The sequence below is a fragment of the Pristis pectinata genome, chromosome 2 (genome assembly GCF_009764475.1).
Source record: "Pristis pectinata isolate sPriPec2 chromosome 2, sPriPec2.1.pri, whole genome shotgun sequence".
NCBI classification, from domain to species: domain Eukaryota; kingdom Metazoa; phylum Chordata; class Chondrichthyes; order Rhinopristiformes; family Pristidae; genus Pristis; species Pristis pectinata.
Window position 1 is genome coordinate 54,984,322 of NC_067406.1, and position 27,412 is coordinate 55,011,733.

Here is a 27,412-nt window from a genome sequence, read left to right on the forward strand (position 1 = left end):
GAAGATTGATGAAAATATGGTTTACGTGGACTTCACTCAGACTTTTGACATGATCCTGCATGATAGGGTGATCTAGAAAGTTATGGCACAAGGGATCTGAGACATGTTGGTAAACTGGATTCAGAATTGGCAGACAGTATCTGCAATAAGTGGTGTATGGCAGCGATTGGTGTTGAGACCTTTGATGTTTGTAATATATAAAAATGACTTGGATGAGAATGTCAGTGGTCTGATTAGTAAGTTTGCAGACTATACAAAAATTTGGCGGGGTTACAGAAAGTGTAGAAAGACACAACGGGACATAGATCAGCTGAAAAGTTGGGTGTAGCGGTGGCAGATGGAATTTAATCTAGATAAGTGTGAGGTAATGCACTTTAGAAAGCCAAATTCTAGCATGACACACAGAGTAAATGGCAGGGACCTTAGAAGCATTGATATACAGAGAGACTTTTTAGCTTGCTGAAAGTGATGACACAGGTGGATAGGGTAATAAACAAGGCATTTAGTATGCTTGCCTTCATAGGCCGGGGCACAGAGTATAAGAGTTGGGATGTCCTATGGCAGCTGAATAAAACATCAGTTAGACCACATTTGGAGTGTTGTGTACAGTTTTGGTTGCCACACAATAGGAAGAATGTGGTAGCAATAGAGAAAGTGCACAAGGGATTCTTAAGAACATAAGAAATAGGAGCAGGAGGAGGCCATCTGGCCCATCGAGCCTGCTCGCGCCATTCAATAAGATCATGGTTGATCTGGCCGTGGACTCAGCTCCACCTACCTGCCTTTTCCCCATAACCCTTAATATATATTTCATTATATATATATATATATATATATATATATATATATATATATATATATATATATATATATATATATATATCTATATATCTATATCTATCTATCTATCTATATATACATATATATATGTATATATATATAGATAGATATAGATATAAAATTTTATATGTTTCTATAAGATCCCCTCTAATTCTTCTGAATTCCAGTATGGTCCCAAGCGACTCAATCTCTCCTCATAGGCTAACTCCCTCATCTCCAGAATCAACCTGGTGAATGTCCTCTGCACTGCCTTCAAAGCCAGTATATCTTTTCTCAAGTAAGGAGATCAGAACGCACGCAGCATTCCAGGTGCGGCCTCACCAGTACCCTGTACAGTTCCTGCATAACCTCCCTGCACTGAAATTCAATCCTTTAAGCAGTAAAGGCCAACAGTCCATTTGCCTTCTTGATAATCTGTTGCAACTGCAAACTAACCTTTTGTGATTCATGCACAAGCACTCCCAAGTCCCTCTACACAACACCACTGATTGCCAACCAGAGAAACACCCATTTATCCCAAATCTCTTCCTTCTATTGGTTAACCAATCCTCTATCCATGCTAATACATTATACCCAAGTCCATGCATCTTTACCTTATGGATAAGTCTTTTAAAGTCTTTTATGTGGTACCTTATTGAACGCCTTCTGGAAATCCAAGTACACAACATCCACCTGTTCCCTTCTATTCACTGCGCTCATTATATCCTCAAAGAACTCCAGTAAGTTTGTCAAACAGGACCTGCCCTTCCTGAATCCATGCTGTGCCTGTCTCGCTATTTCTTCCCTAATGATAGCTTCAAGCATTCTCCCTACCCACATTAAACTAACTGGCCTATAGTTACCTGTCTTTTGTCTATACTATACTCTACTACACAATGCCTCTACTATAACTTCCGTCGTTTCTTTCAGTACCCTGGGATGCATTCCATCAGGACCACGGGACTTAACTACCTTTAGGCCCACTAGATTGCTCAGCACTACCTCTTTAGTGACAGTGACTGTATTGAGGGCCTCATCGCCCATTGTATCCATAACATCTCTCTGTGGCATGTTAGATATGTCCTCCACCGTGAAGACTGACACAAAGTAGTCATTCATAGCCTCAGCCATTTCTGCATTGCCCAATATTAATTGCCCCATCTCGTCTTCCAAGGGACCTATGTTCACTTTAGCCACCCTTTTCCGCTTTATATAATTATAAAAACTTTTACCATCTGTTCTTATATTTTGTGCTAGTTTACTATCATAATCTGTCTTCACTTTCTTTATTGCTTGCTTAGTGGTTCTTTGTTGCTTTTTAAACTTTTCCCAATCGTCCAGTTTCCCACTGCCCTTGGCAATTTTGTATGCATGAGCTTTTAGTTTGAAACCTTCTTTTATTTCCTTAGTTATCCAAGGCTGGCTCTCTCCACCCTCACGGTCCTTGCTTTTAACCGAATATACTTTTGTTGAGCACTGTGAAAAATCCCTTTGAAAGTCTTCCACTGTTCCTCAACTGTCCCTGTGCTCCCAGTCTATGCTAGCCAACTCCTCCCTTATCCCATTGTAATCTCCCTTGTTTAGGCATAATACACTAGTTTTAGATCGAACTGTTGCACCCTCTATTTGCATGAGAAATTCAGTCATACTGTGGTCACTTTTTCCAAGAGGATCCCTAACTACAAGATCATTAATTTTACCTGTCTCATTGCACAGGACCAGATCCAAGATAGCATTTTCCCCTGAAGGTTCAGTAACATGCTGTCCAATAAAGCTATCATGGATGAATTCTATTAAGTCCTCCTCAAGACTGCCTCAACCAACTTGATTCACCCAATCCATGAGCAAGTTAAAGTCCCCCATGACAACAGCCGTTCCATTCTTACATGCATCTGATAATTCTTGGTTTATTGCCTGTGCTGCTGTAATGTTATTATTCGGTGGCCTATAGACAATCCCACCAGTGATTTTTTTCCCTTTACTATTCCTAATCTCTACCCAGATGGATTCAACATTCTGCTCCTTAGATCTTATATCATCTCTCACTATCGCCCTGATCTCATCCTTAATTAAGAGGATAATTAAGAGGATCCTTAATTCATGAGGATATTGCCTGGAATGGAGGGCGCTGGTTACAAGGACTGATTAGATAGGCTGCGTTTATTCTAAATGGAATGCAGGAGGCTGAGAGGTGACTATGTAGCAGTTTATAAAATTATGAGGGGCATAGACAGAATGGAGCGAGCTGCCAGGGGAGGTGGTAGAGGTAGATACAATTACAGCATTTGAAAGGCATTTGGTCAGTTACTTAGATATGAAAGGCATACATTGATATGGGTTTAACACAGGCAAATGAGTTAGCGTAGAAAGACATCATGATCGGCATGGACGAGGTGGGGGGGAGGGGCATAAGGGCTTGTTTCTGTGCTGTACAATTTTATAGGAGGCTGGTAGGATCGAAGGTGAGTACCAGGGGAACTCTGTTTTTGATCTACCCAAGAGGAGAGGGGCGTGAACTGAAGTGTGGGAAATAGATGATCTAGAAATAGAAACATCTGTATCCACCATGGCAGAGGGCAACCCATGGTTCAGAAAGGAGGTAATTTCAGAAGCACCTGTGCAGAACATCTCATCATCAAAGCAAATGCAATGGAAATGGAGGAATTGGGGGAATGGGATGGAATCCTTGCAGTAGGCAGGGTGCAAGAAAATAGACTCAAGGTAACTGTGGGAGTCTGTGGCTTTATGACGATTGTTGCTGGCCAGCCTATTCCCTGAAATGGAGATGGAGAGATTCAGAAATGAAAGGGAAGTGTCAGAGATGGACCACCTGAAAGTGAGAGCAGGGTGGAAACTGGCAGCAAAGGTGATGAAATTTTCAAGTTCTGTGCAAATGCAGGAAGCAGCACCAATGCAGTTGTTGATGCACAAAAAAAGGAAAGTTGAGGGAGTGGGCCTAAGTAGGACTGAAACAAAAACCCTTCCATATATCCCATAAGAAGACAAGTGTAGCTTGGGCCCATGTGAGTGCCCATAGCTACATCTTTGATCTGTAAGCTATACTTTGTACATTTACTTTCATGCATTCGAAATCCATTTTTGTATTTCTTGTAGTCTCTCTTGGTCTGTTCCCAACCAATACTATACTACTCCCTTCCATATTACTATCTAAGACTCCCATTCCTTTTGCATCTTAGTCTCGTTTCTATTACCATTGCTGGTGTCCAGCTCCACTGCCCTTCTTCTAAATCCCAGATGTTATAGATCCAATCTACTCAATACTTCCTCAAAAAACAATCCCAAAATCCCCTCATCTCATGAGTCAATCTTGTGAACTTAGTCTGCATTGCCTCCAAGGGTATATATATCCTTCCTTGAATGGGTTATCCAAAACTGTACATGGAGCTCCACTTTGATGAGAAAGCAAGGGACAGTTATAGCAAAACTTCCCAGCTTTATACTCTTTCCATTTACAAAAAAGACCAACATATAATTAGCTTTCTTAAATACTTGCTGTACTTGTACTAACTATCTGTGAGACTACACATTGAGTCTTCCAGCTAACTTGTGATGTTCAGTTCCTTGTTGAAGTGCACACAAAATCTAACCATCTTACTTACATTTACACTTTAATCACATTTGCTGTTGAATTTCTTTGGAAAATGATTGATAAATTCCTGGAACCTTTTCAATATATTTTCCAGATTTTTCTGACAGTTTGATATATGCCAACACTTAGCTGACTCTTTTTCAAAGTTTGCCAGATGTAGTCTCCCCAGTCCTCCTTGTGAAAAATGGTAAATAAAATTTCAGGTGCTGCTTCCAAAATCATCAAAACCTAACAGAAAAAGTTAAAGCCTGAGAACAGGTTGGAAGGGCAAACATGCTTTCCAGTTTGTTTATACAATTTGTATGGGAACACCTTCAGGAATGGTACAGTTACTTCACTCATTTTCAAAAAGATTCAGCTGCCAGCTAGACTGAATCCAAGTCTTCTGATACCTATTAAACTTACAATAACTCTATATACCCACTTAACCACAACACTTAAAGTGGTCTTTATAGCTTAAAAAACAAACAGAAACTATCGTGACAGAATCAGGAAAATGAACAGCTTGAAATCCTTGGTTTGGCTTAATTTAGCTTGAACTTGGCCAGATCTGATATTGCTTTGGTTCCCTTCTTATTTTCACCTTTTTGCATTGTTGATGAAAGTAAAAAGAAAGAATCCAAATCTTACCAACCCCCAAATAAGTGAATATTCTAATTCAGACAGTTTGCACGAGTTATATGTTCTTAGTTATCCTCTCACTTGAAAACACAGAAAATCCTGAAAACTATTCTACTGGTTCCACTATCACTTTATTTGGAATTGAATCTAGTGTAATGTAAAACTTCCCACATTAGGTTACTCGAATACTTTTTCAATTGTAGGTACTAAGACCAATGGAAGTAGTGACTCCAGAATCCTTATCATACTAGTTATAAAGTTGATTGGAAAAACAAAGGTAAATAAGATTCCAGTGATAGCATCTTCCATCCCCTGAATAGGTACCTTGCAGTCGATTGTCTGCATAGAAATGCCGAACAATGAACAATTCAAACATTTAGCACCAGTAGGATTTCAAATGAGATCAAGTAAGTTCGTTAGTCTAGATAAGAATCTTATCAGAGCTCTGTTTCGTAAATTATTAACAAGCATGCAAAAAAGATTGAAAAAAAGTTACTTACCCCTTTTTCAATAGTTCCTGTCTGGCATAGAGTACCTTCAGCTGCAGGGATGCTGTTGGTTACACATCGATTGCTCTTACTGAGGCACCAGAGCTCTCTGCACACTTCCTGGGAAAGAATGCAGAAGCAAGTTGATTAGAATAATGTTTTAATGTGTATATGGTATCAACTACAGATGTTCAGGTCTTGTGTGGCAAGTGGTACCACCACTGTGAACTTGCCAGATTTGCTAAATTCAACAATCAGAGAGATACAATAAGATTGTGAGCAGACTAAGAGCAACTCAAGAGAGACACAAAAGACTACAGATGCTGGAATCTGGAGCAACAAGCAATCTGCTGGAAGAACTCAGTGGGCCAAGCAGCATCTGTGGGGCAAAATGGGCACAACAAATGGCTGCAATTTCAGTGCAGCCTCCAATTTCCCAAGAAGGAAACTCTAGGTCTGCAGGTGCTCTAATGTCACGATTCACTGCTCCTTTACAAGCTTTTGGCTTTAAGTGATCTAAATTCCACTCAGTGCATACTCTAAGTTCAAGTTTATTGTCGTAGGCATACATTAACAGGGTATAAATGCCACGAAAATTAGCTTTTTGCAGAAGCAGCACAGTACATTACAAACATTTCCTTTGAACCATTAAGTATCTGCATTTAAGATTTATCAAAACAACTGTAAAATCAATCCTTAGGTAATTTAGATATTAAAACTTCACTTTTTGCTAGTTTTCCAATGCTGGCATTTTGACTGAGCAGATACAGTACAGCAGCATGTCACTGTCAGCTAAGAGTTCAATGTTTGCAGCAAATAAGATTATAGCCTGTCAGCCTGCAACATTACTTAATCTGGGAGTGGAATGTTGTTGACACTATTTCAGGGAAGACCACTGGATGTATCCCTGATATTCTAGCCAATAATTATCCTTCAACCAACATCTAGAAACAGATTATTTGGTCCCAATCCAGTGGTTGTTTGTGGGAACTTGCTGTACACAAATTGGCTGACCTGTTTCTTACATCAGAAGAGTGAATTTCTTTCAAAAGTATTTCATTGACTGGAAGGTACTTTGGGATGACCTACGGTTATGAAAGCCACCATGCATATCCAAGCTTTTTCTTTCATCTATCTCTGGATGTATGAGACTTTCACTAAACTTAATTATTTTTGATCCATAAATAGATTAAAGAAAGACTTGCACATTTCCTGTGGTTGTACTTGGTTTTTGTGGCCCTACAGTCTGATCATACCAGATGTCGCACTGCTGTAGCTATCCCACAAACCAGAGAAGATCACAACTGTGATTAGGCCTGAGGCCCTGCCTCAAGACCACCTTGATGGCCTTTTGAAACTTTGCTGCTGTTAAATTCCTCTGAACCGCTTTAAGATCTCTAAAGGTTAGATGGTTAATAAGTTCAAAAGGATTTCAAAATTACAAAAAAAGATTTTAAAAATTATGAAGTAATACATTTACTTAAAATACTTTTAAGTGGTAGAAATCAATTAAAAACACTAAGATAAAGCAAGAAAAAAAAACAAACCTGTTTACCTTTTCAATCAAGGTTTACAATCCCATTCAAATGAATGGGGTCACGCTGCATGCACCAGCGAAGTATATCCAGCTCGGTACATCTGTGCTGCACTTCTGGATTTGGTGCTGGATTCCAGCAGCGGAGAAAGTAGTAAGTTGTAGAAGAAAAGAGCTGACTTATGCACTGCAGATTTCCACCATGATTAAAATGATACATAATTAAACTTTAACTCAGCCACATGCTGTTTTGCAGCTATGCAGAAAACACCAATTTAAATACAGATGTTTAAGTAGTTTCCTTATATGTATAGCTCGGCTTGGAAAGTTGGAAAAGGATGTATTTTTTCCTTTTCTGCTAATGCTGTTTCCATCTCAGTATAAAAAAGCTTTTTAAAGTAGCTTCCATTTACACAAACAAATTTTATTCTGTGCTATACACAGCAGTGCTCCAAACTATTTTTCCAACAGTAATTTAGTTACAGCACTGTGAATAATATCATATGAATTGACTACAGCACCTGAAACTGTACATTAATATTTATGGTTGGCTTGGCTATCTGAACCTTCAATTATTTACAGTGCTCTAGGCCTGTGAAACTTCATTGACTTGAAAAATGTGGATTAAAGAAGTCTAGTCTTCCTGACAGTATCAAAACATTTTAACTACTGCAAAAATAAACAGATGCAATATGACAATTTATTTTCATTTTGCTATCATTCCTTTTCTCCTTTATTGGTGTCGTTGAGCAATACAGCATTCCCTGACCAAAAGGGGACGCAATCTCCTTATAAGCATCTACCAGGTTATCCATGACAACTGCCTTCAGAAATTCAGCCTCTGATTTGGTCTTGCTCTTTCCTGAAGTCAAGTCAAGTCGAGTTTATTTTATGTGCACAAGTACGGTGAGGTACAGATACAATGAAAAACTTGCTTGCAACAGCATCACAGGCATGTAGATTCAGACAACACACAGAACCTGTTGTACATAAATTATACAAGACAATGAAACAAAAAGACTGCAAAACAAGACTTTAGAACAAAAAAATGCAATCAGAGACAGGTCCATAGTAGTGCAAGAGGTAGTGCATATTGTTCCATTGCCAAAGTAGGATTAGGGTTGTGCAGGTCGGTTCAAGAACCTAATGGTGGTAGGAAAGTAGCTGTTCCTGAACTTGGTGGTGTTGGACTTCAGGCTTCCGTACCTCCTGCTTGAGAGAGCATAAACTAAAGTTGTTGCTTTTTTTTTATCAATTCAAAGACCGTGGTTCACTCTCAAATATCCTCTGAAATGGACTAGTAAGTCATTCAGTTGTAATAATCTGCCAGAAACCATGGAAATAAAATTGGACAGATCACCTGGAATTGATCCAGGCACCAAAAATAACAATGGCAAAATCTGCCCTGTTGACCTTGTAAAGTCTTCCTTGCCAGCATCTGGGGGCTTGTGCCAACATTGGGAGAGCTGTCTCACAGACTAGTCAAGCAACAGCCTGACGTTGTCATACTCACGGTATCATACATTACATTCAACAATCCAGACATCACCATCTCCATCCCTGGGTATACCCTGTCCCACTGGCATACAGTCGGGAGGGAACTGCCCTGGGAGTCCTCCACATGACTCTTAAACTTGGGCAAGGAAACCTTCTGCTGATTACCACCTGCCCCTCCCCCCCCCCCCACCCTGCCCCACGGCTGATGAATCAATACTACTCCATGTAGAGCTCCACTTGGAGGAAGCACTGAGAGCAGCAAAGGCACAGAATGTACTCTGGGTAGGGAATTTCAATGTCCATCATCAAGAGTGGCTCGGTAGCACCACTACTAAGCGAGCTGGCTGAGTCCTTCAAGACATTGCTGCTAGAACGGGCATGCAGAAGGTGGTGGAGGAACCAACAAGACGGAAAAACCTACTTGATCTTGCCCTCACCAATCTACCTGTCGCAGATGCATCTGTCCACGACAGTGTCAGTAGGAGTGACCACCACACGGTCCTTGTGGAGGCAAAATCTTCACAGTAAAAATACACTTCATAATGTTGTGTGGCACCAGCACTAAGCTAGATGGGTCAGACTATAAACAGATGTAGCAGCTCAGGACTGGGCATCAATGAGGTGCTGTGGGTCATCAGCTGCAGCAGAGTTGTACTCAACCTCATGGCCTGGTACATCCGCAACTCTGCCATCACCGTCAAACCAGGGTATCAACCCTGGTTCAATGAAGAGTACAGGAGGACATGCCAGGAGGAGCATCAGGCATACCTCAGAATGAGGAATCAACCTAGTGAAGCTACAAGACGGGACTACTTGCATTTCAAACAGCATAACCAGCATGCAACAGACGGAACTAAGCAATCCCACCACCAACGGATCAGATCTAAGCTCTGCCATGCTGCTACATCCAGTCATGAATGGTGGTGGATGATTAAGCAACTTACTGGAGTGCGGGCTCCACAAATATCCCCATTTTCAATGATAGGGGAGCCCAGCACATCTGTGCAAAGGACAAATACAAAGCAAAAGAGAAAGACAAAAGACAAAGACAGTCCACAACCAAATGCAGCAAGACCTAGACATTATCCAGGCCTGGGCTGATAGGTGGCAAAGTAACACTTGCGTCCCACAAGTGTCAGGCAGTGACAATTTCGAACAAAAGAAAATCCAGCTATCACCCCTTGAGGTTCAATGCCCCCATTATCAATATCCTGGGGGTTACCGTTGACCAGAAACTGGAGTGGCATATACACAATGTAGCTACAAGACCAGGTCACAGGCTAGGAATCCTACAGCAAGTATTTCACCTCCTAATTCCCCAAAGATATAAATACAATCTCTGCAGTTAAATACACGAAATCAACAGCTCAATCTTATGTACAGAAAAACAGTATCTTGATACTCTATGCAGCAAAATTGTTGGAACACATACCAACATGTCAGTAAGCAACTGTACATTCCTCAAGTACAAAAGTATTGCTCAATGAAAGGGCAAGTTACAGGCTGCCATGCATTGGAAAATCAACATTTTGCCCTGCAGGATGGTGGAATACTAACATCTTGTCCTGCCTCTTTGCAGAGTATGATTACAGTGAGGAGATTTCTCTATTATTGCGAGCAGACTTCAAATGCTCTTCAAATGGGGAAAGAAAAACAAAAAGATCAATAATCCAACACGCTTTTAACTTTTAGGGACCAGGAGCATGGATAGCTGCTGTCACAGCTATTCTAACAGATGCCTGCATTGTACTGCCTCTCATTTTGACCAGAATCAGAAAAAAAACATTAGAAGTAGAAAAAAAAGGCAGCAGAGCAAAAATAAATAATAATACTGCATTGATAGATGAATGAAAAATAGACCTCAGTTCAGCTTCGGAATATTTTATGGAATTGAAGGTGTTCTGTAATCTTTGTTAGAAGTGCACACAGAAAATGTTTGTAGATTTCATCTGTGTAACAAAACCTGACATTTTTATTTGCCATCTTTAATACAGAATAAAGAAGGGAAACTTCCTGGTTTTGGAATCAACAGTGTTTAGCCAATCAAAAGAAAGTAATTCTCAGAACTGTATGGATTCACTGCTAGTCAGTGACTTACTGAGCAACAGATGCTTGGGATAGATGTGGTGCATAGTCTTGCCAGGATTCCCCAACTATTATACTGGGGATTTATCACTTGGATCTTATACCAAGTCAGACATGGCATTAGCTTGAAGTCTGCATTCTTTTGAATTTAGATTCTTAGACTAGGGAACAGGGAAAGTAAGTTAATATACTTAATTATGTTAATTTAGTTTAACAAGTCAGTAATTTTTGAGTGTTGTGATATGATTTTAATGAATTTTATTTCTTGAAAAGAATTAAAGAATAATTGTTTAAATAATTGCTTCAACTTTTGAAGTTTTTAAGTATCTTTAACCTATACACATTTAAAAACTGTTTAAATACATCACAGCTTTGACATAAGGCAAAATTCCATTCCCAGTTTTGCCTTCTGCCAGGACATTCTGGGGAAGGGACTCAGTACTATGCTCCCTGAAGCCTACTCACCATAGGGATATTGCCATCTGACTTCACTGTGCGGAGTCCAGTGACATCTGCATCTGGTCCAGGTGACAGTGGCCACCAGAGACTACAAGCAGTACCTCTAGACAGCAGGCAGTATTCAGGAAGATCCAGCTAAAATACTACATCATGCCATCCAAAGAAAGCCTGCCCAGCCAAAGCTGGGAGGGATTAGGGGCGATAGAAACATCAGTTTACTATTTCAGGCTTTCAACAATTTAATTTATAAACAACACAATGCATGTTATAAACAGTGAAAAACAATTTAGCATCAGGTAATAAAGTGCAGATTTTCTACCACATTGGAATAACATTCCATCCAGGAGTGGAGATTCCTGATAACATCAGCTCTATGAATACCCCATGGCTGCTGAGGTCTCCCTCTTTAACACACACACACACACACACACACACAGATAAGCACAACGATATAAGTTTAAAAGCAAAATACTGCAAATACTGTAAATCTGAAATAAAACTGAAAATATTGGAAACACTCAGCTGTCAGGCAGCATCTGTGAAGAGAGAAATAATGTTTTAGGTCATTAATCTTGCATCAGATGCTACCTGATTTGTTGAGCATTTTCTGTTTTGCTACAGAATAGGAATTTAGATGAATCCTATTTTAACCTTGCTGGTGTTTCAAAAAAAAGCAAAATGTAGAAAATCAAGGTAGTTCCAATCTGCCAACAAGAAATGACATTTTAAAATAAAAGTATGCTCGAGTCCACATAGGGTCTAATCCTGCAGTTTTGAAAAAAATGGTCTGGATTTTTCATTAACCAGTGAGGGGAAAGTGCTAGCTGCTGAATGGAAGACATTTGCACCCAAAAGCTTCAACAAGCTTTGTTTCGTGGATTTTCCTTTTCTGATTTTAGATGCTGTCAGCTGTCACCTGCAGGGTTCCTGTGGTATTACGCAACATCAGATTGAAGAATTCTCACAGACAGCAAACCAAGTACTATAAACCATTAATTTTATTTAACTTTTTAAAGTTCCCGTGGAAAGCAAAATAAAACCCTGGACATGCAAGGGAGAAACTGAAACACCATAAATGTAAAAAATAAAAATTAAATATTAATATTTTAAAATTCAATGAATTTCAAAATATTTATTGAAGGGATTTTTTTGCACACGTATAGTTTCTCAGGGCCTTGGAGTAATTATGACTGAGTTCACTGTTTAAACTCATATTCATTAAGGCACTAGTTCATAAACATTTCATGTCAATTTACTGGTAGTGCATTGATTGCCATGAAAAACTGGGACAGCACAACCTGTAGTAATAAATCTCTGACAGAAACTACTGGGTTTCCACATTTAACAGTGCATGTATTCTCCAGAAGTTCCTGCCAGAATCCTCCTTTACAGTGGAGAGTACTGATAGCTTCTCCATTACTCTCATCAAAAGTTCCAGGTCACTACTTAAGTATCCGGGATTGATAGGATTCAAGTTTGTGCCTGGAATTCTCACCTGCTATTTTCCCAGTCCTGACCATTCTGTTGATGAAGATAGCGAGGAAAGGTCAAGATAACCTCCACGTCTGTATTAGGAAATTAACTGTGCTCTGTACAAGAAGTGCTTGGGCACTTGTCAGCAATTAACAAAGAAGTGCACTGACAATAATCTGGCAGGGACACCATCTCATCTTGGAGATGGTGCGTGGGTCATGTGGAAGAAAATGTTTATTAATTGAATGTGTGCTTTGTGTGGTAATATCCAACATTATAACAAAAACATTAATAAAAATGTCAAAGCTACTGCATCATAATCATTCAAATGTATTCACAAAATTTTGTGCAAAATGGAGAGGAAAAATAGATTTTTTCATTTACATATTACCTAAGTCGGTGGTAGTAAGGTCGTGAAATGCCTATAATTGAATTAATTGTTTGTTAAAACACACAAAAGGCTATAGTTGAGCAATATTAGAATTCAGATGTCTTACCCCATATTTACACTGTCGCGATGTGGTGCCGTACTGGAACCGACACTGTTCATCAGCATCATACACCTGTCCTGGTGCTATTGTTGGGTAAAGAAAATCACGTTTTGGTGGTTCATTATCCAGGCAAGTTCCACGCCCAGAACTGTTATAAAAATGAATAGTTTTACCATGTGAGGAAATGGTCTGTTCTAAAATAAACTTGAAAATACATCAAGAAAATGTTTTAAAAGGTTTACACTTTGACTTTTTAAAGTTATTTATTTTCATCTTTTTTCTATTTACTGATAGCTTTATAAAACACGATATTTCCATGCACAAGAAATAATAATTATTAAAATTAATTAAATCATTAATTAGCATTAGTGAAATCTAAAAGTTGATCACAACACAAAACATTGAAAAACAGATTTTAATGATGGTATTGAAACAAAAACTATAATTTATAACTATAAAGGACTACATATAAAATATTGGATGGTGAATTTAAGACTGTAATCTAACCATATAGTTCAAATGTTCTAAATAAGCCAGTTAAGACTCTTTCATGCACTTTACAGAATGATCTGGAAGCTCAACTAGATGATAGATTATTCACTCAGTCCATTATTCCAACTGTCATATTAAATTGATTAATTTCCTTTTAAACATAAATAATATTATTTCAATTTAGCCAATAACCATTATCATGTTACACTTCAATGTTTATTTCTTTTATCAGTTCATTAAGATTCCTAATGAAATCAAGGTATGCCAACATTTTTATAAAATTGTGATTCTCTATTACCTTGGGATGATGGTACTGAATTTCATTAATTTGTGTGGTTTGGAAATAATATACCACAGAAGACCATCCACTAACATCCACATAATCTCCAGACGTGATAGATAGGGGCAAAAATTGCACCCAAACCAAGAAACATGTGAAACAATTTTCCAGACTATATAGAACATAATCTTAATTTGACCAAAAAGGTTCCTTTATTTGTTTTTAATCAAAACATACCTACATCTGGTTGTATGATTAAAAGTGAGACTAAAGGTAAAACACACAGCTGCACAATGAAAAACTAAACCATTCAGGCAGACTTTATACAGATTTACACTACACAGTTCCTGAGCAACATCCCCCAACTCCCCACACACAATGTAACAGGTATGCCTAATGTTACCAAAGGTCACATCTCTACCAAAGATCCATGGAAGTACTTTATGGTGCAAAATTCTAAAACTACGTGAAGCAACCTTTACTGTGCAGGAAGTTAATTTAAATTGTAAATGAAGGGCTTTAAATAAGCAAGGGATTGTCCAGTTTCTAGGTGTTAAAATGGTGTGCTTTATGTAGGATTTTTCTTGTATTTATTTTGGATTTGGAGATTATTAGGGGAGAATTTGGACAGAAAATTGGTGTGAGACTCATCTAGGATTAGCCAGCAGCAGTTTGAGCCTGTGGAGGTCTTGCAGAAAGTTTGTGCCCAGACCCCCTCAATATGATTGTGGCAACCACATGTCCTGGCACTGATTTGTGTTTCCCAATGTCTGAAGTGGTTAGAACCAGTTAGAAATAACCAGCAATAACTTAGCCTGATACTTTACAGCGAAGATGGTTTGTGACTGGAAGTCATTCTGCACCTGGGAGATTGTACCAGTAGCAGGTGCTGGGCTACAGAAGGGAACAAGCCCATTCTGGAGACACTGCGGAACAAGGTGAAATGAAGACATTCTTTATCCACAGGGGTACAAGAAGGGATCAAAGCACACCGTCAAGCGTTAACGGAAGGAGACTGCAATGGAAGTGTCAGAAATCTAGATATGAGGAACTAAATCTAGTCCAAGAAATTTAATAACTTTACACACATTCCTTACCGATGCATCACTAACTTGATGCATTGACCCACAGTATATGTCCACCTAAATAATATAAATCTTGATCAAGAGCCTCAGAAATAACTGACGTCCCACTGCATCCTCACACATTTATCAGTACTCCAACATTTCTATACAAGTCCAACAGCTTCCACAAACTGCCAGATGAATAACCATGGCACATAACCCAAACATCGTCATAATTCTCACTAACGTACTTTCCACCTCCACCCCTTTGCTTGCAGAAAAACATGGTGCACAGCTGCAGGTAACAACAGCAAATTGACAAGGTCAAGCCAAGAGGAGAGAGCTCTTGCAATCATTGGAGTTGCCACTGCTATAATAAATTTGTGGAAGGAGATGCCACTTATTTCTTCCCCTTCCCATCAACATCACCCTACCCTTAAACTTTTCTACTTATGGAAGGCCAAGAAACCTCTTCTGCCAGGAAGAGAGGGTAGAGCTAATCCATAGCAACATGGAAGAATCCATCCTATTACTTGGTTTAACAGTGGCTGCCATCAGCTCAGATCGTGGTTGGCACATGTCAGATTAGAGGCAAGCATCTGTAGATCATGATTCTCCAGAAACAAGCTGGCTACAAGATGAAGGGTGAAGTTGCATGAGGGTTCTGGTACTGATTGCTTAGCTGAAGACAATGATGGGCCTCCATAACGGCAATATTCATTCAGAATGAAACATTTTGCACTTTGGCTGGCCTGCCAGTAGGTTTGAGTGCAACCTATAGAAGCATGATGTAATACAGCGGCAAATCTAACCAGCAAGCAGTGCCCCATGGTCAAAGACTCTGCTTCCAACACAGCTCAGTCAGAAGCCAACCAATGTTGGTGTGCTGCAGTGGAAGATCAGACTGCAGCCCTCGCAACTCCAGGCATCAGTCCAACAATCTCTTCCAACAGATCACTTGGAATGCTAAGAAGCCAGCCCAAAGAGTCGCACTGATTCCACGGAGCACAAAGCAGCAGACCTTCCAGGAATGTCAGCATTTGTCCTCACATCCTGTCACAGGATGTAAGGACAAATACTGACATTTGATACCTTTGCTGTTGCCTGTCAATCAGGCATCCCAGACTCCTGCCACACATCGTGAGTTGGTGCAGACTGAAGCAGGGCCTTCTACGGCTGGAGCTTTTTTTGACTCGTCCTTCACAGTGTTCTGTAGCCTCCTCCGCTCTGAGTCAGTAGTCTATCATCAGTTCAGAACACCCACCAAGGAAGTACTACATAGGAGCACCAGGACAAACTCAGGCACAGGGTATCAAGGGAATGCACAAGGCTGAATCTATTGATTATCATTTAGGGATTTTTTGACGAATACATATGCACAAAAAACATTGTTTATCAGAAGGCTATGCAGTGTATTTCAGTATTTTTGATGAAGCAATACTAATAAGGTTAGTTTAAAATAGGTCCTGTAATGAATATGTTGTTTTATAGGATGGTCTTTAGGTGCATCACATTTTAATCAGCCAAACAGAAGACCATGCACTGCAGATACGGTCTTCTGCCTTCTTGCTTCTTCACCTCATTCTTCTTTTCCTTTTGCATCTCCTCCTGGTGTTTCCACCTGCTGGAGAAAGCTCAGCCGATGTTTCCGCCAAGGCTACAGAGACTGACACAAACCACTCTGATCTTGAAATCCTTGCCGGACTAAACTGGAAGGCACTTCAGGCAAGAGAACAGCTACTTCAAGACAGCTATGGTATTGTTCAATGACAAAATGTGCTCATGGCTCTCATTGTTTACCTGTTTTGTTGTGGTTTCAGGATGATGCAGTGGTATCATTAGCCAAGTCATTCAACAGGTTACCAAGTGGTTGGCAGCTCATCTGGCACAGTTTTGTAAGTAAAATTCCAGGGTCCAAAGTTCATGGGTGCTGTGACCTACCTTGAACAGCAACAAAGGGATGGAAGGAGACAATGAAGGGGGAATAGGAGGAGATGTATGGACCTGCTTTGGCTGCAGCATGTGATAAATTTCTTTGATTACATCCTTAGTGAAATTCAGTCCCCTGATGAACAGCTCCTCAATTAGGTCAGCATATGGAATACCCTCTATGGATGGTGCCTCTGTCTGGGCCTTTCTCCTCCTCCTTTTTCACTCATTGCATGCTCTTGCTATTGTCCTTGTCGTGAGTAACTGCAAGTGATAAAGCAAAATGTGCTATGGTGTATTTGAACATTACGAAGGCTTTTGACATGGTCCCCCATAAGAGATTAGTACGCAAGATTAAAGCACATGGGATTTGGGGGTAATAATGTACTGTCATGGAGAGTGAGCTGGATAGCAGATAGGAAACAAAGGGTAGGAATAAATATTTTTGTTTGCAAGTAGCAAGTAGTGATTAGAGAGTTTCCACATGGTTCAGTAATTGGACCCCAGCTATTCACAAAATATATCAATTATTTAGATGAGGGAATTAAATGTAATATCTCCAAGTTTGTGGACAACATAAAGATGGGTGTGTGTGTGTGAGCTGTGAGGAGAATGAAGAGAGGCTTCAGTGTGATATGGGCAGGTTGGGTGAGTGAGCAAATGCATGGCAGATATAGTATAATGTGGATAAATATGTTCTTACCCACTTTAGTGGCAAAATCAGGAAGGCAGATTATTACCTGAGCGGTGATAGATTAGGAAAGGGGGAGGTATAGCAAAACATGGATGTCCTTGTGCACTAGTCATTGAAAGTAAGTATGCTGGGCAGCAGGCAGTTAAGAAGGCTAATAGTATGCTAACCTACCGTTGAGTACAAAAATGGGAATGTCTAACTTCAATTGAACAGGGCCTTGGGTACTATGTGCAGTTGCTTTTTCTTGTTATCTGAAGAAGGATATTCTTGATTTGGAGGGAGTGCAGGGAAGGTACACCAGGCTGATTCCTGGGATGGCAGGACTGATATTTGAAGAGAGAATTGAATAGTTGAGCGAATATTCACTAGTGATAAGAAAAATGAGAGGGGACCTATTGAAACTTATAAACTCCTGATGGAACTGGATAATCTAGATGCAGGAAGATTGTTCTTCAAGATAGGGAAGTCAAGAACAAGGGGTCACAGCCCAAAGAAACAGGGTGATCTTGGAGTTAGATGAAGAGAAATTTCTTCATCCAAAGTGTGGTGAAACTGTGGAATTCTCAACTATTGAAGACAATTGAGGCCAAATAATTAAATATATTCAAAGAAGGGTTAGATATAGTACTGAAGACTAAAGAGATTAAGGGATATGGCAAGAAAGCAGGAAAGGGGTACTGAATTTGGATGATCAGCTTTAATCATATTGAATGGCAGAACAGGACTGAAGGACCAAATGGTCTATTCCTCTCTCTGCTTTCTATGTTTCTATGAAAGACCCCAGCTTTCAACTTTTTCCAAAGACAGTACAATTGCAACTTCATCCCCAAAGCAGATGCAAGTATACGATGCTCCTTTTAAATAACACGTTATTTGAGTGAGGTCTCTCAATGTCCTTCATCTCCTCCACTTAGATACAAACAGCCAGAAAAACGAGGGAGGCCACCCATGCAGGTGGAGAGGGGAGGTGGGGTGGTCCTTCATTTGTGCAGCTCTGGACCCACAACAGGGAGTCAATCCACCCTGCACCTTAAGAACAGAGGAGTCACCAAGCCTCAAACCACCTTTATAACAAGAAAGATATGCAATCTGCCAGGTATGAATATTGTTATATTGCTTCATTGAGATCACTTGGAGGCAATCTGATTGTCTGTGCAGAAGAGGAGGAGACGGAGCAGGAGGAGTAAAAGGGGATACTGCAAGGGGTTGACAAGGACAGAATGACAACAATGATGAAGAGCACAGTGTGTCATTGCACTTGATGTTCCACTGTGTCACTGAGCAAATCAGGGACACATCACAGAGAGATCTGGTGCAGGCCTTGCCTTAACGGTCTGTGGAAGAGCAGCATTTCACCAGGGAGCAGTTTGATGTCCACAGAGAGTAGGGAGATGCTACTCTAGAGCAGATCACTGTCTTCATTAAGCAGCCAGGTGCCGTAAGCGAACACACAAGAAGTCTACAGTTCGTCAGGAGCAGCTAGCTGTTTACCACCAACAAAGAGATACTGTCATTTAGAGAGGAAATCAGCCATCTTCAGAGTCTGGCTTTATTTGACTCCAATCCCACAGCAGTTCTGATGAAGGGTCTTCCATCTGAAATGTTAATTGTTTCTTTTTCCACGGACGCTGCCTGACCTGTTGAGTTTTTCTAGTATTTTTTGTTTTATTTCAGATTTCCAGCATCTGCAGATTTCTGATTTTGACCACAGCAATGTGGTTGGCTCTTGACTGTCCTCTGAAGTGGCTGAGTAAACTAGTGTTACATCAAAAAAAAACTATGTAAAAACAGAAAAAGGATTAAATGTTCCTGGGCACCAAATTCAAACGTGGCAAAAATCACTCCTAGCCAACTGACCTTGCAAAGTCCTCACATATATCTGGGGTCTGAAGTCTAAATTTAGACAACTATCTCATCAGCAAGTCAACTAACACCTTGACACAGTCACACTCACAGAATTATGCTTTATGCTTTATAGGCATGAACATTGAATTCTCCCACTTTAGGTAATCTACCCCCCCCCCCCCCCCCCCACTATGCTTCGTCTCTTCTTCCCTTTCTTTGCCTCTTTTTTTCTACCTGTTTTTTCCTTTCTCTCCTTACCTTTGACCCATCCTCTCTCCCCTCCTCCCCCACATCTGCCTATCACTATCTCTTACCTGCATCTTCTTATCACCACCTTGTGCCCATCCGCCTCCCCTCTTTTGTCCACCTACCACTGCTCTGCTTTTCCCTCCTATATATTGGGCTTCCCCTTTTCCTATCTTCAGTCCTAAGGAAGGGTCCTGACCCGAAACATTGACTGCCTGCTCTTCTCCACGGATGCTGCCTGGCCTGCTGAGTTCCTCCAGCATCATCGTGTTTTTCATCTAGAGTCCAGCATCTGCAGTTCTTTGTTTCTCTATTCTTTATAGACAATGTGTCAGATCTGTCCACTACATTCCATGGGTACGTTTTGTCCCAGTGACAAAATAGACCCATTAGAGTTGTCACTTCAGTGGTACACAAGTAGGAAAGGGTAGTTTGGGGAGTACTCAATATCGACTCCAGACCTGTGCAGTTTCAAGGCATCAGGCCAAAAATGGGCAAAGAAATCTCCTCCTGATTACCACCTTTTGACTTCCCTAAGATGACAAATCAGTGTTCCTTCATGTTCAAAACACTTGGAAGAAACACTGATAGTAGCAGGAGCACAGAATGCCTTCAATGACCATCAACATGTGTGTTTTGGTTGCACTACCACTGACCAAGCTTGCCAAATCTCAGAGGACTTAGTTGCTTCCCGGTCTGCAGTGAATAGTGAGCAAAGCAACACAAGGGATAAATCTACTTAAGTTCATCCTCATCTACAGACTTATTGCAAAGTACAAAAACATTGGAAGAAACTCATCTTCACATTGACAATACCCTCTACTAAAATGTGTGACTCTGTAATTGCATGAAATGTGATAGATTCTGTTCATCAAAACATGTACCACAGAGCTGAATTTCACAGGTGAGGTGAGAGTGACTATCCTTCTCAACAAGACAGTACTTGACTGAGTGTGGCATCAAAAAGTCCTGGTAAAACTGACATCAATATGCAACAAAGGGTAAATGTTCCAATGGCTGGAGTCATGCCTCTCACAAAGGAAGATGGCAGTGGTTATTAGAAGTCAATCAGCCCCTGGACATCACTTCAGGAGTTCCTCAGGTGCAGTGTTCTGACTCCAACCATCTTCGGCTATTTCATCAACAGTTTTGCTTCTACCATAGGTTTAGAAAAGGTGCTGTTTCTTGATGACTGTGCAACATAGTTCCAACCAGTTCACAGCATATGAAGCAGCCCACACCTGCATGCAACAAGACCTAGATAACATTCATATGTGGGCTGGTAACAGGCAACTAACATTTGTGCCACCAAAGTGCCAGCCATTGGCCATCTCCAACAAGAGACTCTATCATCTATTGAGTGCCCCCTCAGCTTTTTCAACACCAGGAAAAACAAACCCAGCTTATCCACTCTCCTCATATATGGAACAGCCCATCCCAGGCAACATCCTGGTGAATCCACTCTGCACCTTCTCTAACGCAATCATGTCCTTCCTGATAGTGTGGTGACCAGTACACAGTACCACAGCTGTGACCGAACCGATGTTTTATAAAACTATATCATAAATCTCCCTGCTCTGATATTCTATGCTCAAGCTAATGAAGTCAAGTATCCCAGATACCTTCTTCAGCACTTTAAGGTGAAATTTTTTTTCCCCATCAAAAAAACACAGGCTGAGAAAAGTTACTGCAAACCTCTAATTGCCTGGAGCAGCATTAAGTAATCCATCTGACAAACAGAAACAACAATTGCTGACAGATCCTAACAGGAGCTAGCCCTGAATATAGAATGAAGAAAGTTCACTGGTTGGCATAAAAGAATTGTGAAGACAAAACCCACTGCTGAAATTTTCTTGTCACATATGTTCCAATTAGATAGCCTCCTAAATCAATTTATGAGTTTACATGCTTATGGTCTTAGTGTCTGGAGATTAAGCTCTGTCCCAGCTACTCTATATTCATAAGGTTATCTTTTCACTTAAATAATTAACGTCACTGCTGGCAGAGTTTGGATTTTTTTGCATCTCATTTTGTGTAAAAAAGCCATCTGATCACCAGGGTAAGTTTTGGGCCAGTGGTCTGTTTTGGAAGAAAACATTAAATATTGCCCCCGTCTTCAGGGAATGCACACAGCTGGATTGCTGCTTTATTAAGGACAACTCTCAAGATTTCTGTAGATTTTTCCACTTTGGGGAATAAAAAAAAATGACCTTGAGTCTGTGGACAAGTGTTAAAGGCAGATCTGAGTATTCCTCAAAACCACACTTCATTCTGGGTGGAAAAAATCAGTGATTACCCCCCACTTTGCTTCCAACTTGCATAAAACCCCCATAGGAGCAGTAAGCTATTATTTATACAAGGCGGTATATCAGTTCCACATGTCAGCAATACAGAACAAGCCGTTATAACTCATCCCTGCTCAAGCTCCCACCGGCTGATAATGGAAACGAAAATTTTGGAGCCAAAACCTTTTAACTGGTTTGATGCTCTGTATTTTCTTCAGTGATCACAACCAAAGGGAATATGAAGGTAAGAGTCAGAGCCTCTGGCATTATTTTTACAAGTGCATTGCTGTCAATAATTAATTAGAAAAACACCAAAGATTAATTTCAAAAATCATTCACACTCTGCAATATTTATCACACAAAATATGGTTTGGAATGTTGATCTATTTTTGATATTTTTAGCACATCTCATGATGTTCCCCCAGCCTCATAAGCAAATGTTGATTAATTAATTTGTTAAGGGCTTTGTTTAAACATATAACAATGAGATGGATAAATCAAAAACAACATAAGCAAAACAGCTCAAATTCCATCAGACATATTTGCTCAATGTGGTAACAAATAATCACCATTTTAAAATATTTATATTTCTATCCTTAACCAACATGCCGAAGTGACAGCATTAAGAAAGACTAAAGGAATTAAAAATAAGAATTTTTCATCTGGTTTTCTTTCTTATAAATCTATGCTTACTTTAGATGGGTCAACAAATGTCAAAAATCAAGTACATATCCATTTTATTCAGTTAACCTAAACCATTCAGTAAGCGTCAAATCCAATAATATCAATTAGTTCTATGTTTATTTTGGGGACAAATAGTGGCTACCTTCTTTATAAATCTGATAATCTAATTTTCTGTGCTACTGGACACTTACTCCAAAAAGCTGGTGATATAATCTCTGCTGCATGTAGACCAGGAGAATGGATTGGTGTTGGCAGTAATGTGAGCTGCCATGAGCTTTGCTGCTTCATGACCTTTCGTCCCACAGGAGTTTCCAATTCCATCATGGTTCATGCCGAAACTATAAAGAAAGAAATATTGTATCAGCTCAATATGCAACCAGACTACTATCCAGCATGCCCCCATCTCATTATCAGAGCATCACTCCTAGTAGCAAATGGTTTTCAGAACCCTTTATGCTTTGAGATTTGTCTCTGCTGTATATTTATTCTCAAAATATTTTCAATTCCAATCTGCCTTCATACTAAAACACTCCACTGATTTTTCCTTTAATACTTATTTTTGTTGTTCTTCAGCAACAGTTGACGTTAGCATATGCTCCGTGATGGACAGATGAAATGTAAGAGGTAGCAGGAAAATGGCTCAATCCATGAATGAGCTACACCTCTTGTGATATGGATTATATATTGCTACTGAGTACATATTTATTGGCCTGTGCCCAATCTGTGCAGATGTTCAGCATACTGCATAACAGCCCAAGTGAGCATCTAAAGCTCTTGTTAGTCCCCTTGTTTATTGGTAAGTGAGGCGTCCAAAAGATGCTAAAGTATTCCTCGATGAAATTAGTCAATGAATGTGTTCCCAACTCCTTTCTCATTCCAGTCAGTGTCCATTCTCTGAAAGTTTCTCCAGTCACCCTCCCATCAATACTCGAGGGCCACAGTCAATAAGGAGGGCATCTCATGATAGTGTGGGCAGGCACAGTAGTGTAGCAGTTAGCGTAACACTTTACAGTGCCAGTGACCCAGGTTCAATTCTAGCTGCTGTCTGTAAGGAACTTGTACGTTCTCCTCATGTCTGCGTGGGTTTCCTCCGGGTGCTCCAGTTTCCTCCCACATTCCAAAGATGTATGGGTTAGGAAGTTGCATGCTATGTTGGTGTTGGAAGTGTGGCGACACTTGGGGGCTGCCCCCAGAACACTCTACACAAAAGTTGCATTTCACTGTGTGTTTCGATATACATGTGACTAATAAAGATATCTTATATATTTTCCCTTTTGGTGACCTATCTGTGGAGACATCACAGGCCCTTGCCCCAAATGCATAGATTTACACATTCTATGACAGAACAGGAGGCCATTCCGCTCCTTGAATCTATGCCAGCTGTCAGAGCATTCCCATCGGTCTCATTCTCTCACATAATTTCCTGCAATCTACTCTCGCTTACATGCCCATTCACTCCCTCTGATGTTCCTGGCACCCACCTACACTGGGGATAATTTATAGTAGTCAACTGACCTACCAGTATGTCTTTGGGATGTGGGAGGAAAACAGAACAGCCAGAAAACCACACAGTCACAGGAGAAAATGCAAACTTCATATGGGCAGCACCAGAGGTCAGGATTGAATGTCCTAACTCTGGTACTCAATGCCTTAGCCGACAAAGGCAAGCATATCAAGTGCCTTTTTCACTACTCTATGCACCTGGGTCGCCACTTCCAGGGATTTGCATCCCAAGGTCTCTCTGCACAGCATTGCTCTTAAGGTCCCTGTCATTTACTCCATAATCCTACAAGAATTTGAGTTGATGAAGTAAAATTGAGTCTCATGCACAAGATAAGCTCAGAAGAAAACAGAAGAGGGAAGGGAAACTATAGGGCTAGAGCACTGTAGAAATCTAGAGAAAGTCTGGCCCAGTGGGTAGTGGAAGCAAGGGAAGAAACAGAGTCAGTAATTTAAAATGGTGAGAATCTCAGTGCTGAAGAAGTCCACGTGTTCCTTATATTTGAAGAAACCTGTGAGAAGGATTTGCAGAGGAGAAAAAAGTTAGGGTTATCTTTGAAATTCTGGAAGCACCTGGAAAAGTGAAGAGTTTTGGTAGATGAAAGCAGTGAGCACAAGTGCTTTGCGTGATCCAGCCAGATCAGGTGAAGAATGGCAAAGCAGAATTTGTGTGTCTTGTTCACTTAAGTTGCATGACTTGGAATCAAAGGGACTGGAGATGAGGGTTATTCGAGGGAAATGATCTGGATGAGGAAAGTAACCACTTTAATGGAGACAAGGGCATCAAAGGTGGCCTTGAGATTGTTTGTTCCAATAGTGAACATAGTATGAGATAAGCTTGGAGCAGGGGAAGGAAATGAGTGGTACAAGGAAGTGATCAGAGACAGTTTTACCTCTGACTGCAGGTAATGAGGGAACATGAAACACTCCGGTCAAGGAGGTGCCAACGAATGTTCACTGATGGCAAAAGTAAACAGCCATACTGAGGGGAGGTGTAGTCGACAGAGGTAGTGACAGTTGACCCATTGCCAGAATGCGCAGGGTGGATATTGAGAGTTTTAAGTTAGATGGGAAGAGATCAGTCAAATTACCCCTGCAATGGTTTGCTGGTCAGGAAGGTTGGGGAGAGTGTAGGATGGGGTATATTGAGTTATTGCTCATTGAGACAGCAACAAATGTTCCTCTCTTGAACCATTTGGACAGAGAGAAGTTGTAGGTTCATCAAGCACAGGATGGGAGGGGAAAAGTAGGAAAGTCAGGGAATATTGTGGGGTTGAGCCAGAGATTTGAGAGGGCAGAGTACTAAAGAAGGCAGAAATAGGAAGCACGATGACAGGAGAAAGAAGTTGATGTTGTGAAGTAAGGGAGCAGTCATGTGATGGGACAAAGTTGATGAAGGTAGGGTGAATTTGGCTTGGAGCATCAGTAAGCTGTTGTGCATGTTTAGAAACAGGTGGCTGGCAAATGAAGTCCAGGAAGTAAGATATTGGAGGACACATTTATGGATGTATTTTCATGAAATTGAAGACCCATGCATGCAGATGCTTACAAAGGGCAGGGGAAAAAAAAAACAGTGAAATTGGAGGTCACCACAAGATCCAGAAGTGGCAGAAAAATGTATTTGGCCCCAAAACATGCACTCCTGGCCAAGAACCAGACTGCAGCTGAAGCTGAAAGCTCAGTCACAGGCACAGCAGCAATGGGTGGGGGATGGGTTGTAAACTCAAAATGTAACTTTAACCTTTAACTAAAAATAAATCGCAGAACAGAACCACTGCAATTTAATCTTATGATGCAGCATAATCTTGATGTTCAAAAAAAGTGCAAGATTTTAGAAACAATATTTGAGAACAGAACTAGGTTCTCTGAGGAAAACAACCAGCGAGGATGGTTGGGCGGGGGGGGGGATGGGCAGTGGCAGTTGACCCAGTTAAAACTAAAATGCACCCACTTTTAGATGGGAGAAGGAAAAGAGACTGAGGAGCACCAGAAAGGATGGCAGCAGATGACGAAGGAGAGAGGAACAAACTCGATGTCACTAAGTTCATTGCCCAGGAGCCATCTTTACCTACCAGTAGAGATTGTTCCCTTTGTTCTTTCCTCTCACCCCTTAGCTTCATTATTTCTTATAAACTGCTAAACACCCATTTTTTTTTAGTTCTGATTACTTAAATCTTTAACTCATCCAAAAACTGGAAACTGAATCTTTTTCTCTCCAAAGATACTGTCTGACTTGATGAATATCCCTTTACTCTTTTTATTCCACAGACTTTGTTTAATGTGTGTTGACTGAAATTCTCTCCAGTTCAGCTCCTTTGAAAACATCCTGCAAAGTGGTTAATTTATACCCATGACTATCTCAATAAACATCAAAGTTCTTAACTATGAATTAATCAAGCCTTTTAAAACATGTGTCTTCTAGCTGGAAGTCTATTCCATATATCCAATGCTCTGGAAAAAGAAGCTTTAATTCTTCTGGGGAAGGGAGGAAAAACTGGCAGGACACTCTACAATGCCTCCTCTTGGTGACTCAATCTAGGAGTGGCAAGATGGGAGTGAGGAAACTGTGCAGGAGGGCTGGAACCTTTTCCACATTGTTTGAAAGCAGCCCATCCTGCTGAGTCAATAACAAGTATAGGGACATCTGTGGGGTGAGCAAAGTTTTCTTCTGACAGAGAAGCATATCGTGGGAAGAAAAATACAGAAATAAGTGAATCAGAATGGTAGGAAAGCAAATTGAACTGACCATTCTGATGTTCCAAAACATGCCAAGGAAAGTAACTGCGGTTATATCTTGTGCATGTGAAAATATTTCTCTGTGTGTGTGTGTGTGTGTGTGTGTGAGAGAGAGAGAGAGAGAGAGAGTGTGTGAGAGAGAGAGAGAGAGAGAACATCTTTTTTTGCCTACAGGAGCCCTTTTAAGGTTCAAAGGTTTGGAAATGAAATAAATATGAAACAACTTGTATTTAAAAGGAGCATTGGCTGCCTGGTATCATACTGCAAAACAAAGCCCTATTTTCCTTATGATTTTCCTGATCCAAGCACAGAACCTTAAAGGATGAGTCCCATCCAGGAAAAAATTGATCAAGATTTTTATTGGAGAGTCCTGATGACTTGCAGTTGACCCCAAAAATAATTTAAAACTTACTGAAGAATAGATGAAATGTCTAGCAGTAATTTCCAAAACCACTGGGAGGATTCCTTCAGAGTTAGTTAAAAATCCTACCCGATAATATCCCCACCCATGACAAACCCTGCCCAATCAACTTTGCAGCAGCAGTTAGTAGTTGAATATCTATCATTGACAGCTGGCTTA

The 27,412-nt window shown here is 40.4% G+C and overlaps 1 protein-coding gene across 1 annotated transcript in view; it reads right to left on the reverse strand.

Annotated features, from left to right (window-relative positions):
- Positions 1 to 27,412, reverse strand: part of adamts6 (ADAM metallopeptidase with thrombospondin type 1 motif, 6) — a 205,852-nt gene that overhangs the window by 73,057 nt on the left and 105,383 nt on the right. Inside the window, exons 9-11 of the mRNA XM_052044773.1 lie at positions 22,788 to 22,934; positions 13,084 to 13,225; positions 5,551 to 5,658 (exon numbers count right to left, since the gene is read on the reverse strand). Of these exons, the coding sequence (XP_051900733.1) occupies positions 5,551 to 5,658; positions 13,084 to 13,225; positions 22,788 to 22,934 (397 nt within the window). The remainder of the gene's footprint in view (positions 1 to 5,550; positions 5,659 to 13,083; positions 13,226 to 22,787; positions 22,935 to 27,412) is intronic.